This window comes from Geospiza fortis, unplaced genomic scaffold (genome assembly GCF_000277835.1).
Source record: "Geospiza fortis unplaced genomic scaffold, GeoFor_1.0 scaffold112, whole genome shotgun sequence".
In the NCBI taxonomy this organism is placed as follows: Eukaryota; Metazoa; Chordata; class Aves; order Passeriformes; family Thraupidae; genus Geospiza; species Geospiza fortis.
Window position 1 is genome coordinate 8,775,537 of NW_005054298.1, and position 15,571 is coordinate 8,791,107.

Below are 15,571 nucleotides of genomic sequence, written 5' to 3' on the forward strand. Positions count from 1 at the left end.
GGGGAGCAGCGGCATCGGCTGAGACAAAGCGAAGGGGACGGTGGGGAAAAGGTGACCTGTCCTGCCAAAGACCTGTCTGCTTCTTCCCAGTTTCTCTGTGCCAAGCAGGGTATTTGGATGCTGCACTATTCAGCTGATAGGGTTGGGTGGTGTTACACTCATTCGGCTGATCAAATGTGCCATGTGAAATATGTTATGAAATTACTTGTTTGCTAAGGTATATTTAACATCATTTATCCCGTGAGGGAAAATCTACATTACCCAAACACAATGAAAAATATTTCTTCTGATGCATTGCTATTGCCACAATAATGATTAGTGGTGATAATCAGTTTTTGTCTTTCTTGCCATAAGAATAAAGTAATAGAAGTTAGGGAAGACCCATGAGTCATCACTTGGACTTTACCTCTCCACCCGAGACTATTCCCAATCTCTTAACTTTCTTAACAGCCCAGCTATTTTCACAGACTCACAACTATGAGCCATTATCCAAAATGAACTATCACATCATCATTACAGAATGCAAATGAAAGTCAATAAGAACTACATCTCTCTTTAGTTGCAGCTCTGCTTTCCCGTTTTGATTGTAAGCTCAGAACTACCAAATCTCGTGCCTGAAGTGCAAGACACACTCACCTGGTGTCTGTCTCACACACCATCACTGTGCCCATCACCTGGGCATGTGCATCCCCTCTCCCCTGCCGTGGGAGTGGGGCCATGCAGGCAGAGGAGAGCACTGGACAGAAGGACAGCTCTGCTAGAGGCAGCTGATGGCCCAGAGCTGCTGTGCCCACCCTCTGTCCCAAGGAAACAGCACACTACAGCATCACTTGGCATAACACCTGCCTGGAAAGGGACTGTGTTTCCATGATGTGCTGCACAACAATGAATACAAACTGGCTTTAGCAGAGTGCTGCTGAAGTGATCTCTGTGAGTGAAGGGTCTTCCCTGCAGAGGAATAAATGGTTGGGTTGTAATCTTAAGTAGGAAGCAGGGTGACAGCACTCCTCCAAAACCCTGCAGCAAAGCCTCTCCCCAGCCCTCTGCTATGCAGATGTAAGTACAGATATTGCACTCCCTGCTGGGATACTGCATCTGTCTTCCTTATGGCAAGACTGATTTAATTCCATCCTACAGGTTCCTTTTCCACATTTCTAAACTACATATTAAATCCTTTTTATCTTCCTGGATAACTTATTCAGTCCTGTCTCTTCATCTGTCTTTGTTCTTCCTTAAATTTCCGTTTGTATTCTCCACCTCATGTTTTTTATCTTCCACTTTTATCTTGTACTCTGTCCTGTTCTGCATCACAGTGCTGTTCCACATACTTAAGTTGATCTATTGCCTTTGAAATAACAGGCCACAAATATTATAGCTTGTGTATATCATCTCCATTTATGTCTATTTTAATGTTTCTTTCTGCATTTACAATAATCTGTATCTAATGAAGGTTAAACCTCCTGAATTCTTTCCAGCTCTTTCTGTTCCATTTATTTTTCTGGGCATTGCTGAATTTACATGTTTTTTTCTGTTTCTAGTTATTTTCTTATGATCAATTTGGATAGTCATTGCGAATATTCAGTAATCTGAAACAATTTCTAGTTTTTGTTTCAAACCAATTTTCAGTCTAAGGTTTCAGCACTGCATGGGTGTACATTGAATGTGGGGGTTGCCCTTTTCCTTCTGGCACCAAATGATCCAAGTGGTTTCGGGGAGGAATTGTCTGTGGCTGATTCAAAGCCCTCTTGTGTTCCAATGCGTCTCCTTGCTTCATCACTGCCAGGCTGTGTTTATCTTTTCAGCATAGTGGATTTCTGTCAACTAATATTTTTAATATACTTTATCTTAGGCTGGGTTTTAATATCACATTTGATCTTGCTGCATACTCTTTCACTTCAGCACCTCCCTAACAGCACACACCCTCATTCTTCAAACATTCTCTCTCCCTTTTATCCTTTGTGTCATTCATCACTGCTCTTCCCCCTCCCTTGTTTGGCAGTTTGGGTTGGTTGAAAGATCTTTCAGCATCGTTCATCTTTTGGGTGTGCTGGCTTGGAACCTGGATAAAGCAAGGCTGACACTCGGTCTACGTCATGTTAAAAATTTATGCCTCTTTATATTAAGATGGGAGAGCACTCCTTGTTCTTTCCTTAAACAAAGTTAGGATGTGCTGGCTTGGAACCTGGATAAAGCAAGGCTTACGCTCGGCTCTATGTCACGTTAAAAAACTTTATATTAAGATGGGAGAGCACTCCTTCTTCTTTCCTTAAACCAAGTTAGGAGGGCTTTAATGTCAGACTGTACCACTCAAAAGAAAATGTTTTATTTTGTTCAGTGGCACTGGCAAACTGTGCTTCCTCATTAATCCACTGGGCATGTAAACCAAGGAGGAGAACAGCAATAACACCCTTGCTTCAGCAATGAGCTGTCCTCCTTTACATGGGCTCAGTGGTCTGCTTCTTCCAGGGAGGACCAGTGTGGGCTAAGTGTCCCATGGATGTGTGTCCCTGACAAAGTATCCTCAGACTATTTATTTTCTGCAGTTCACTTGGAAAATAATTCTCTACATGATCTCCAGGGTGCAGATGTCATCCTCACATGCTTATTTGACATGCCCTGCACAGGTTTATCAGAAGTGCCAGCAGTCCCAGGCAGTTGGTGCTGTGAGCACTGCTTGCAGAGGAATGCTCACAGTCTGACCCTTTAGACAAGCAGCAAAGCCATCTTCCCTGGATTAGTGGGAGTCTTAATGCAGAGATTTCCAGTTGAAATGCTGTGGTGTTTGTTACTTATGCAATGAAATTTGCATCCACATTGGACCCTTTTCATCATAACATTTCTAAGTCTGCACTCAGAGCTTTGTTAGAACAGACCAATAAATGTTAAGGAACTCCTAGAGGATAAAATATATTTCTTCTTTATTTAGAAGTGGAAACTGTGAAAGACTTTCTAAACAAATGGTTCTTAGCATGCCAGGAAGATGCCTGGTAAAGTAACTGGAAAAATGTTTTCAGTAAACAGCCTGCTGCTTGTCTAAGAGTAACTTCGCAGTGTAAGCTCAGAGTTAATTTTCTGGAGCAGTAGCTCATCTTTATCACTTCAGCATTCCAAAAAGAAATTGTTTCCATTATCTGTCAAAAGAGTTGCTGGACCATTATTACTTTAAATGGCTATTAAGAAATGTACAGCCAAGACTTTGGTCAGTGAAATCTGTGCTAGAGATTGCTAGCTATAATCTACACTAGTTGGTGGATTTTGTTTTCTGACTAGACAAGGATCTAGTTCTCCTTAGAAGTACTTCCACAACAAGCAACTGATTCACAGTGTAAAACTGTAGTAGAGAGAGAAAATTATTTTAGCTTTGTAAACCTGCAACAGCACATTCACAAATATGAAAATAGGTTCATTGAAATATGAAAATAGGTTCATTGAAATGTTTGAATGGGCACTGTTACACTGGTGTTCAGAAATGACAAAGTGAGTGGAGGCTTAACTGAGATCCACCTGGTAATTTAACAAATGCAAGGGATAGAGCAATCCTACCATAGCATTTAAAATTTTATCAGATAATTCTGTAGTACAATTCTAAAATATTTTTTAAAAATACACAAAACCGAAAACAACAAAAGAATTTTTTCCTTCTCAAATCTGCTCACCCTTTAATTTATCCTCACCTTCAAAAGCTGTGTGGGACATGCAGCACAAGTGCTGCCTCTTACAGCCCCACAGAGCAGTGGTGTTTCCACATGAAGCAATGTCCCTGTACCTAAAGCGGGTTTTTAGTATGCATATGATCTCTCACTACTGTAGCTTTAACCTCTGGAAATAGGCCAAAATCTTGTCCAACGTTGTGCAAGAGCTGCACAGCACTATTTGTGGTAGGTAATACTGTGCAGAGGTCACCTCTGGCATTCTTCGATCAAGTATTGAAGGGGAATGTGATTCCTATTGTGCCGGCTGCCCAAGTGTGAGCACGGAGCTTAACTGGATGAAGAGAAAATGTACATCCCCTCTTTTGACAATAAGCTAAAGGAATACTTCACAGATCTGTCATTGTATGAGCTGCTGCCTTGGCTGAGACCGTTGTTCTTACCACAAGGTAAAAATGAGACATACCAGCAGTCAGTATGTGGAATCCCAAATCAGAATTGAGGTCTGCACAAGATTTTTTCACTTGCTAAAACATGATGGAGAACACTGACATTGTCATAACTGAGCAGATGTTCAGATGCTGGAGAGGAGGTGGGTTTAAGGCCCTGAGGAATGCTCTGTGACTCCAGGACAGAGATTCCCATGCCTCCTGGCCATGAGGGCTGCAGGGGGTACGGGCAGAGCAGAGCCCGTGCTGCCTGCAGCTGTGCCAGCTCTGCAGTGCTGCCCTGCTAGGCACAAACCTTCTCTCCTCCAGTAAAGCAGGCATCAAACACAGGGAACAGTCATGTAAAAAGGCTTTGTGGAGGCATTTCTGGTACGTTCATCTTTCAGCTTTTGGTAACTTGTCCTGTTAGATCTTCATAAATGGGTTTATGCCATTACCCATTTACAAAGTCAGGATTCACTGCTGCATTCGAGTGCACCACATATAATGGAAAGTAAGACAGCAAATACATTCTGTTCTGATTTACCTTGTTCTGCCTGAGAATAAACAAACCTTTTATCTTCAGCTCATGTATTATTACTAAGAAGCTTCTGAAGTACACACATAAGATTCTAGAGTCTGCTGTACTGCACACAACTTCCAGAAATGGTAAAAGATTTAGTGTCTGCTCTGTGTGAGACTTCAAAGAGTGTGCATTTCTGCTTTGCTTATAAAATAAAATGCTTAGGAACAAATCAGATTTTGAATGTAATAAGAGCCTTAAAAGAAGCAAAATAACTTTGAAGAAGATCATTCTATTATTAATCTAATAGCTCACTTTATTTGACCCCAATCTTTTTTAAACCAGTCTGTTCTGTGATATTCACTGGCACCATTATATTAATATAGTATTATTTCCATGCAGTGTTTTCAAAACCCTAGTAAGTTACAGTTATTTTTCTATATATAAAAGAATGGAGTAGTACTGGTTAACACAATTGTGCAGAGAAATCAAATAAAGTCTGTAAAAATTCATGAAGAATAGGTTATTCTGTAAATTGCATGCCAGGAGGACCTGGAAAAGTGAATAACTTGTAGTTCTAGGGAATAAGCAACCTTTCACCTCTAAGTTTTTACTGAAAGTGTGATATATACAGGCATCAAAATTATCCAGATGCACAGTGTAATAAAGGATAATGCTCGACTGGAGAAAGAGACTGCAAAAATGACACCATGATGTTCTGTAATTGCCTTTCACTGGCAATTTATCAGTTATATTGTATAAAAAGCCTTGGAAGCTCAACTTAGGTTATAGGAGAACATTATTTCCATTTCATGCATCATCATGACTGATGGAGAACATAAAGACCACATTACTTGTGCATGCATCTGCATAACTCCATAGCCTGCAGTGATGCAGCATTGCTTTATCTGTCTGTATAAGTCAGGGTGTGTTTGTTTACAAAATAGCCCTCGTGGATTTCATTATTTCATTATGCAGGTTTCTTCTTGAGGTCTCTCTGCAGGAGTAAATGAAATAAAATGTACAAAAACCCCCTTGGTTTGACAGTAAAGGCAGAAAAATCACCCTGAAACTAGATGATTTCCAGAAGTCCCTTTAAACCCTAACAATTCTGTGATTCTGAGGAAATGTCAGGGGGGAAAAAAAGATATTCCACCAAATTTGGTGTGAAAAATCCAGTATTAGTTATGCAGAACTAGACAAGTCATTTAACAAACTACTTTGCTCCAATTTCACCTAATTCTAATTCTCTTCAAAAATGTCTTGGGGAAAAGAGAAGGAAACTAGAAAAATGTGCCTTTCAGTTTTGCTGGCAAAATTCTAGTTTCCTTCCCATAAGACTATCTGTACTTAGTTTTGAGTCCTTTTAAATTTAATTTAGTTTTTAAAGCAAGCTTTTATTTGTAAAGGAGTGCAGAGCATGGGAGATGTCACACACGATTTAAACTCTCTCCTCCGGTAATTTGCAAATTGACGTGGTTTGTTCTGTGTCTGCGTCTGCTCCGTCCCCAGGGTCAGCGGACTCTCTCCTTTCATGGGAGACAACGACAACGAAACCCTTGCCAATGTCACCTCAGCAACGTGGGACTTCGATGATGAGGCTTTCGATGAAATCTCCGACGATGCCAAGGACTTTATCAGCAATCTACTGAAGAAAGACATGAAGTAAAGGCTGGATTTACCTGCTGCACTTTGTGTGTTTGCATTGAGCCGGAATTGCCTCTCGTGTTTCCCTGCTGTGCATCTCCCCAGGGCCGCAGCACCTCTGGCCATACTTTATAAGGAGCTGTGCATGCCTGTGCCCGTGTGCAGCTCTGGATTTCACTCACAGGGTGCAGGGGCTGAATGGAGCTTTGGAGCTCTTTGTGCTCTTCCCACCCCTCGGGTGAGGTGCACCCAGGGCTTTTGTGTGGCCACTCTGATCCCCTCTCTTTTGTGACACACATTCCTGCGTGAGACATCCTGTCTTGTCTGAATGGGTTGCAGTTCTGCCTTGTGTTGCTTTTAAGTATGGTACCTCTGAGTAGGCAGCTTCCCTATAAATGTAGTAATTGGGCAAGAAAAAAAAATCAGAGTTGGAAACTGCAGAAGTGTCTGAACGAACCAGTGAAAGAAAACATACTTCTTCCAATGAGTTTCAAGTGGATGGATGGAGAACAGAGGGTTATTTACATATGCACCCTGAGCAAAGTGGAGAATAGGTGTGGCAAGAGATTTGGACATTTCTGTTCTGTGAGATGTTCAGGAGGCTATTAAGTGGTGGGATGGGGGAATCTCTGGAAGTGAAGGAAAGGAGATCTGGGACAGGGTTCTGTCAGCGTGAAGCAGCTGAATGGCTGCCATTGTGGCTCTGCTGTATGTGTTCCATGCCTAAAACATAAGGCTTTTCCTGCTTTGTTTTATAATATTTTATTAACACTTAAAAATGCAAAGTTTTCTCTCAAAAAGATCTATAGAAATTGTGAAAGTGAGTTTAAGAAGTTAGAATGGCTGGGAAAGCAAAACCATGTGATCTTTGTTGCTAAATTTAGGAAACAGAAAAATCAGCTCCCAGCAAAGAGAGCACAAAAAATGTTACAGCAGGTAGGTTCCTCTCTTTTTATTGGCAACACTGACTGGTCTTTTTATACAAAAACAGGAGTCGCTTAAATTGTACTCAATGTCTTCAGCATCCCTGGCTGCAAAAAGACACCAAAAACATGGAAGCCAAAAAACTTTCCAAAGATAGGATGAAGAAATATATGGCCAGAAGAAAATGGCAGGTAATGAAAAGGACGTGGAATTGGGCTGGATATCCTAACAAGCCTCTTTATTTTTAATGTTTATGATTCTAGGGAACACATCACATCAGGGGGTTTCTGCTGCTGGTGGAAGCTGCAGCGTGGCCAGGGTGGGAATGCAGGACAGCAGGTCTGGTTCCTGCAGCTGGGCAGCAGGAGGGTGCACAGCTGCACATGGATTACACAGGATGATCCCATTTCAGGCTACTGAGAGGCATGAGCTCAAGTAGAGTTTTTTCTACTCTTCTGGGGTTCTCTCTCTCTTCTCATGCCACTGAGAGCTGGAGGATCGTGTAATTCTTAACAAACCTGAACAGTACAGGTAAAACTTGCCTGCCTGGCCTCCCTAAAGGTACCTTAATTTATGGCAGTTTAATTTACTAAGCCAAGAGTTCAGTCTTGTTGGAACCTCCCCAGCTTCCCATTCAATCAGACTGGTTTTCTCTAACATATTCAGTCTCCCTATCTTCTTTTTTCCTAATGCTGGTACTGGAGTAGCAGGTCCATCTCTGCTACGCTGATAGCTACAGGAGTTGCTGTGTGAAATTCTGAGTACTTTTGAGTAGCCTACAAAATACTAATTTGTGTATGTCTATCTTATATTTTCTCTTACATTCCACTCCTTTCTTGAAGCTCATGCAATACAAGTGTTTGTACTACAGCCCTCATAGTTTGAGCATATTTTAGTAGCCTGGTTGTTGATCCTGGGTCCTGTCAGAGGTCTGCTCCCATCATGCAGATGGTGCTTTCTCATTCATTTCATATCAGCTCGTTATCCATGTTGGATGAAATTCAGCCCAGCCCAGCAGGCTGAGAGGGGTGTTTCCCACCAGAGTTCAGTTCCAGTTACACAGGACAGGGCTTCTCTGCTGGCTCTCCTCTTGCACAGTGCTTTTTATCCACAGCTAACAGAGACATTCATTTAGGTATGAGTTCATCAGGGGAAGTTTATATCTGCAACTAAATTTGGTAATTCAGTCCAGCCTGCTCTGTCTCTCCTAGAACAACTGAGCTATATATAAGCAGTTTGTCCACCAATTCCAGTGAGGTTTGCAGAGATCCCAGATAATTTGTCCGAAGCACGATTGTTGCAGAAAATCACATGCCTGTTGGATTGGATTGATCAGAAGCCTTTTCTGTTATGTCTTAGAAAACAGGCCATGCTGTCAGAGCAATAGGAAGACTGTCATCCATGGCAATGATTTCTGGTATGAGTGGGAGGAAGGCCTCTGGGAGCTCACCTACAAGCCCTATAAATGCTGACAAAGCAGAGAATGAAGGTAAGGATTTTTTTCTGTCCCATATTTTCACCTGTCTCTGAATCAATCCTACTAAAACTTTTAGCGAATTGCTAGAGACTAATTGAGTTGGATATTACTGTCCTCTCTCTCTCTTTCTTCTTATCTTCCTATTTTTTAAAGAAATCTGTCAAAAATTCACTGTCCTTATATTGTCCTGCTACTCAAAATGTCACAGTATAAGCCCAGGCAGTAAACTCTTTTCTTTTTAAAGCCAAAGAATTAAGGCAGATTCGTCAGCTGCACTTTCTCTGGGTTTGGGAATGCATGTTTATACAAAGATGACAGTGATGTATTGCCTTCTCATGCAAGCAAGCAAGCAATGAAGTATTAACACTTGCTGTAACCGTGGCACACACCCTGCAATAACCATGCTCCTCAGACAGGGCATTTAAGGAAATGTCTGTGTTACTCCCAGAGGTCCCCAGATGAAACGTGAATTAGTGGTGTGTAACAGTCAGATGTTACAGTTCAGCAGTGCAAATGTTTGACACTGCTGAAAATCAAGCAATTTTGACAAATCCACATAGACCGTGGGCCTGACACAAGTGGGGCTCGTTTATCCCTCTGACTAGCAAAAGTCCAGCTTTGGTTAGAAACAAATTCAAGGGAAAAATACTGAGGATTTGTAGCATGGTGGCCTTGAACATCCATTTCTTTCTATTTATGGCCTGAATCCTTTTCTAGCTCCAAAAGATTGGCACAAAGCTAAGCAGCCAATGTCCTCTCTGTCCCATTAGTCTGACAGAATTAAGTGAAATAAAAGGTACTTTCATTACCATCTGGTAATTAAAAACTAAAATACGTCTTTTCAGAACATGCCCTGTAATATTGTTCACTACCTCTTTGCTCTCCTCCAGATGCTTTCCTCGAAGAAGTGGCTGAAGAAAGGCCCCACGTAAAGCCATATTTTACTAAAAAAATCCTTGACTTGGAAGTTGTGGAAGGAAGTGCTGCTAGATTTGACTGCAAAATTGAAGGTACTTTGAATAAGCATGTCTATTTCGTTCTCTCCTTCCTTGTCAACTTTCTGCACTGGGTAATTGTTTTACTTTTTCAATTTTTACTTCTGTATTATTGTTGAGTTGGTGCCATTTTGCTTTACCAGCATCTGCACAAATAGCACAGATGTGTTTCAATAACAGAAATTATTTGGAGCTTGTTCTGTACTTGCCATAGAACAGAAGTCTCCAGGAGTCCACGTGTGAATCACTAATTAAGAATAGAAAGTGAGAACTCAAATTTGATTTTTGAGGGAACAGTAAGAGCAAGATGCAAAGTAGAAGCATAAATTCCAATAGTATACTCTTAGAGAGTGCCAGCCAGACACCAAGAATTAGTAGGAGGTCAGTTGTCTGAAAGGACAGACCAGATCAGGTCACCTCAAGATAACTTTAAGCCATATATACATTTCATTAAAGGCAAAGAAGTCTCTAACTGTATATGCATAAGTAAAGATAATATTCTTGTGCTGGTCACATAAATCACATCTAGAAAATACTGTTCTGTTGCTTGGGGGTTTCTAACTTATGAGTTCAGGAAAGAAACCTCAGACTGGATTATGCAAAGTATAATGAGGAGACACGTAAGGAGTGTGAACATGATCAGCCCAAGAGTCTGAAGGCCAAGAGCACTGGCACTTCTGCAATGAGATTGAACCTTGTGTTTCTCAGCTGTGAATGGAAATTTAGAAATTCAGAAAGAAGAGCTGTGAAAACAAAACGGGTGGGGTCAGTACCATCCTGCATGTGTACAAGTTAATTTATAATCTCAAAATTAGGAAATCAGAAACTGCCTCATCCACTTTCTGCTTGTTCCTCTGCTCTCAATCTTTCCCTGCCTGGGTTTCCTATCTCACAGTGGAGATGTGAGGATGGATTATTATTGCTGATAGACGCTCAGCGTGGGGGGTACGTGCACAAGTACTGAATGGAATAAAACAGATGGATGTACCACAGCTGATGTTCCAAACTTTGCAGTGTATTGCTGCAATGTTCACTCTGCTTTAGGGATTCCTGCACTTTATTTCTGCTCAGTGGGGAGTTATCCTCCCCTGGGACTTATCCTCCCCTCCCAGTCCAGAACTTGGCTGAGATCACAAACCTTCCATTTGTTACAGCAGCCAAGAGTACTGTATAAGGGATTGTTCTGCAGCAGGCGTTGTACAGCGCTGCTCCGAGGCTCAGCAGAGCCATTTGCTTCACAAAAGGCTCTGAAACTCCTGTTGAGATGCACAATCAAAATGCTTTTCTTAGACTTCCTCACTTACCCTAACAAATATAGAAAAAGGGAATGCAATGTTCAGACAGGCTGGCTTTTCAGGAGCAGATTAGGAGGAGGAAGATTCAGAATAAACACAGCAAAAGCAACCTGAGAAAGGTATTAAATTGTAAACCCAAAACAGTTTACCCTTGAAATTCTAAATCTCTGTGCTGGGAGCTGTTGTCTCCGGAGAAGCTGCAGTGTAACGTGAGCCTCAGATGCACTGTCAGGAGTTCCCTGCTGGCTGATGGCTACAGCACACAAAAAACTGTCTGCAGGCACTGCTCAGGGACTGGAAGGAGGAATCCAGCGAGTACCGCAGTGCTCACGTGAAGTTTTTGCTATTCGTAAAAAATAGTTTCTGGTAAATGTGAAGTAAAAAAGCCTCACACCATCTACATTTATTTTCCATAGAAGTCAGTGAAATATTTGTCTACCAACACATTGGCATGTCCCCACACAGGAATTAGAGCACAGGAAATTAGTGCTGAGTTAATGCTCGTTCATTGCAGTCGCTGTTCTCTCTCTGCTCTCACAGGCTATCCCGACCCCGAGGTGATGTGGTTCAAGGATGATCAGCCTGTCAAGGAGTCCCGTCACTTCCAGATAGATTACGATGAGGAAGGGAACTGTTCTTTGACTATTTCTGAAGTGTGTGGGGACGATGATGCCAAATACACCTGCAAAGCTGTTAACAGCCTTGGGGAAGCCACGTGCACCGCAGAGCTCCTTGTGGAAACAATGGCAAAAGAAGGAGAGGGAGAAGGAGAAGAAGATGAAGAGGAGGAAGAATGAAACAAGGCTAAAAAAAATATATTTAAAGACTCTCCTTATAAGGCTCAGAAAACCAAGTTATCAAAAGCACCTTGTGTGAAACATAGGTCTTTGGGGGGTTGTTGTTTCAGCATGATCAGTTGATACCTGTTAGTTTTATGTATGGGCATTACTTCCAACCAGCAGGCTTTTTAAGTTGCTAGCATGATTGGATTGACTTTAAGCAAGCTATCAACTAAGTTGCCCAGACTACTTTTAAAATCAAATGTATGGAAACTAAGTTATATTCTGAACATCTTAAAGAAAACTAGTCTATTTACTGAGCTCATTGCTCTTTGCCATCACTTTTCTCAGCCAAAACCGCAGCTAAGTTGGCTCCTCGAGATCTACTTTAAAGGAATTGTTGGCCAGACATGCAGTGAATCTCTCCAGTCCTGAGGAATAGGCTGAGCTGCATCTTCTCTAAGGGAAGGTTTGACACAGCCAGCATTGCAATTTGTATGTTGGCATGGTTCATTTCTTGTTTCCTTTAAGCAGAGTCTCACAGACCAAACTTCAAACATTTTCACTGCCTCTGACAATGAGCTGTTAGTGAGTGCCCTTGTATTTCTGGCAAGCATTAAACATCCAGGTGGTTTCCCGAGATACTCCTGATCTTGCTTTTAGCCAGCTGATCCCACTTTGTCATCTTTCCCTTATAGAGGCTGTCACTTCAGTGCAGTTGCAGCTGCCTACTTAAGAAACAGACTGAAAACACAAAGACTGAGAATATTTTCTGTGTTTCTGGTCAGTCTGATAAAGACTTAGAATTCATATATATGCTGCTGTGAAAAAACAGGTTATTGCACAATCAGTGATTTCTCTGTGCATGTCTGTGAATGGAATCCCAGGTTAGTTAAAGTTTTACTTGCATTTATTTGGCAATTGCAAAACAGATTTCAACTGATGATAAGCTGGAAACTCCCACAGATTTTTTGAGTAGCCAAAAAGATAGTAGCCTGGATTACAAACTCCTCTATTCTTCGCAATTTCCAAAGAATCTTAACCTATATAGGACCTATTTCTACCTTATGAGCTTGACTGTCTTGTTTTTGTGTTGAACCTGCACCAGTAAGGCTGTTGCGTTTTTTAAAAACGCAGAAAAAAACAAAAAAAATCCAAACCCCATTTTTTTCTCAGAAATGGTTAACGCACTCAGACTTAGTAACTTTGCTTTCCTTTCACAGTATTGGCACTTTTTAATTTTTTTTTGTTGTTGTTCAGAGGTAATATCAGAGGCTGCAAGGTGATTATGCATAATCCAAAACCAGTGTGTCTTATATCTATGTATCATTCCAAAAGTGATTCTTTTTCTTTTCCACTTTTTGTGTGCAAAGTTGCAACCATTTGCATTTCAAAGGTTACCTCTTTTAAAAAAAAAGACATTACCTTAAATCCTCACCATTAAGTAGTCAGTGTACTTTAATACAGGTGTGTACATTACCAACCTTAGGTTGTTTGATATTACCTAGTTGTGTATGTGTTTCATATGATTTGCTCTTCTACATTCAAAGCTCAACTAATGTGGGTGACACGATGGTTTGTAACTGCTTTACTCTTTGTTGCTAAGTTCAGATTGCCAGCATGTCTTTTCAATTGATAAAAATCTCTTGTTATACTAAACACAGTATTGCCACAACTCCTTATACAGAAAGGTTTTGAATCTGATTTAGAGCATACAGAGCTTTTCTCACTTTTTTTTTTTAATGTTTTAGGCAACAACAGGGTGTATTTTGTACCTTAATAAAAATATGCTAATGTTCTCTCTGTTTGTTAAACCATCAGAATTGCAAAGATGAGACCGCTACGGCTGTAGTTACTCACGGTTCCTAAATAAATACTACCACAAAGCACACTCCTCGTATGCTCTATTGCAGCGTCACCGCCTCCACCTTGGCCATGCCTCTCCTCCTGCCCCTCAGGTGGCAACAGCGGAGCCTCCCTGATGTCTGTGGTGCTGCTGCCCTTCTCGTGCCCTGGCTGGTGCTGTGTGGAGGCTGCTCGGCCCCAGCGCCACCAGCTACAGCCTGGGGCTGGCTCTCGTGGCCTTGTGCTCTGCCACGTTTCCAGTGTCACCACAGGCCTCCATGGGAACGTGGATGGGGCACCAGGGTGGCTCTGGGCTTGTGTCACAGTTGGGAATTCCCATATGGTGGGGAAACATAGAGTTCTGGAAGACTGCGGGAGGAAGAGAGAAAAAAATCAAGGAAGACTCAATGTAGATACTGACTTACACCAATGTTTCTAAAAACTGTAAAAGAGATAAGCACAAATCTGCTTGTGCTGCCTTTATTCAGACTTCTGCTGTCATGCAGCCCACATCACCACAGGCCATGCAGGACCACACAGACTCTCCTTAAAGCAAAGATTGTGCAAACACCCTGCTTGTAGTAACGTGCTTCTTGAGCAAATCCTCAGCCTTTCGAAGAGCCATCTTTGCAGGTGTGCCCCACTGTCTCGTGACTGTACCTGGCTTTGTTCAGTGACTGCTGGTTTCCTACTGCAGGGAGGCACATGCCTGAAGCAGGAAAAGCTCTGGCTCTGCTGGGCTGCTCTGTGGGCACAGCAAGGTCTGTGGGTGCACTGGGTATCAGAGCCCACGGACTCAGAACTGCTGTTCCTGCACAGATCTTCCCTTCCCTCTCCTCCTTCACTAGTCCTTTTGTGTTCCACAGGCTATAAACTGCCTATTTTTCTTTTGCCCCAAGGATATTCCAAGGAGTTTACCATCTCCCTCTAGCTTCCTATTAACATCCATTCTATTCTGCAGGAAACAATGACCTCTACTTCCAAAATTATGTGACATGCATCTGATTCAGCTCTGAGCAATTTACTGCAAGCTGTATTTGACCTTGAATTTTTTGCTTTGTTTGATAAATAGAATTCTATTTCCCCTGAAGAAAGACATTTTATGTACTTGGAACCCTGTCTCATTTTGCCAGTCATGGTTTAATAAAAGGCATTCCCTCTTTCTCTAAACCTTCCCTTGCTTGTGTAATGTTTGCAGAAGTCCAGTCTTGGGGTGTCACAGGCCTGAACCCCAATAGCAGAGGTTATGCCAGACACTGGAACTGCCAGAGGTGGGCCACTTAATTCCCCTTCTATTTCTTTTGTATAACATTCAGTCTTCTCAAGAGACAATGGAGAATTTGGGGCTGGTTGCTGTTTTTCACTACTTGTGTTTCTGGATTTGCAGAAACTTAATTTACTTAATGACCGTCCTGTCCAACCTCCCAAGCATCCTGTGCACATTTCTGCTTGATGAGGAGACCTTTGCCAATTGCATGTGTGGCATGCAGTCACTGGGTCCCTGCTTCCCTGTGCTGACAAGGAAAGCAGCACTGGACTGCACACCCCTCTCCTCTGCAGTGACTGTCAGACTTTGCAAACAGAGACTTTTTTTTTTTTACTTGCATACATGAATAATGAATGATTTGTTTTTCTAAAGTTTGTTACATTTATTGAAATATTGCACTAAAGCATAGCTGTTTGAAAATTGAGTTCTCATAAATCATCCTTGCCTTTTGAGCCTTATTGTCTGCAAGAGACATGCACATGAATTCCTAAGCCACAAAATACTCACATGGAAGCAGAATTTTCTGAGATGGGGAGTGAGGCTTATGCTGTTATTCTGCAGTGCTCATAAAGGGACTGCACCACAACATGCATGGGAAATAAACCGAGATATATTTATGGGAGTGGAGAAGTAACTCCACAACGTGTTTACAATTTCTGTAGGGGAGAAAAAAAAATTCTTCTGTTGTGGCTGTTCAGAAAGGCAGTTTTGTTGGTTGCTGGGAAAGAAATCCTTTCCAGG

The 15,571-nt window shown here is 41.7% G+C and overlaps 1 protein-coding gene across 3 annotated transcripts in view; it reads left to right on the plus strand.

Moving 5' to 3' along the window:
• MYLK (myosin light chain kinase) overlaps positions 1–13,609 on the plus strand; it is a 194,324-nt gene extending 180,715 nt beyond the window's left edge. For all 3 annotated transcript variants that reach the window (XM_014306826.2, XM_031056337.1, XM_031056340.1), the window contains 5 exons: positions 6,114–6,266; positions 7,240–7,363; positions 8,532–8,661; positions 9,540–9,659; positions 11,480–13,609. In XM_014306826.2, coding sequence (XP_014162301.1) covers positions 6,114–6,266; positions 7,240–7,363; positions 8,532–8,661; positions 9,540–9,659; positions 11,480–11,736 — 784 coding nt within the window. In that variant the 3' untranslated portion in view covers positions 11,737–13,609. The remainder of the gene's footprint in view (positions 1–6,113; positions 6,267–7,239; positions 7,364–8,531; positions 8,662–9,539; positions 9,660–11,479) is intronic.
• Positions 13,610–15,571: the final 1,962 nt, after the last annotated feature.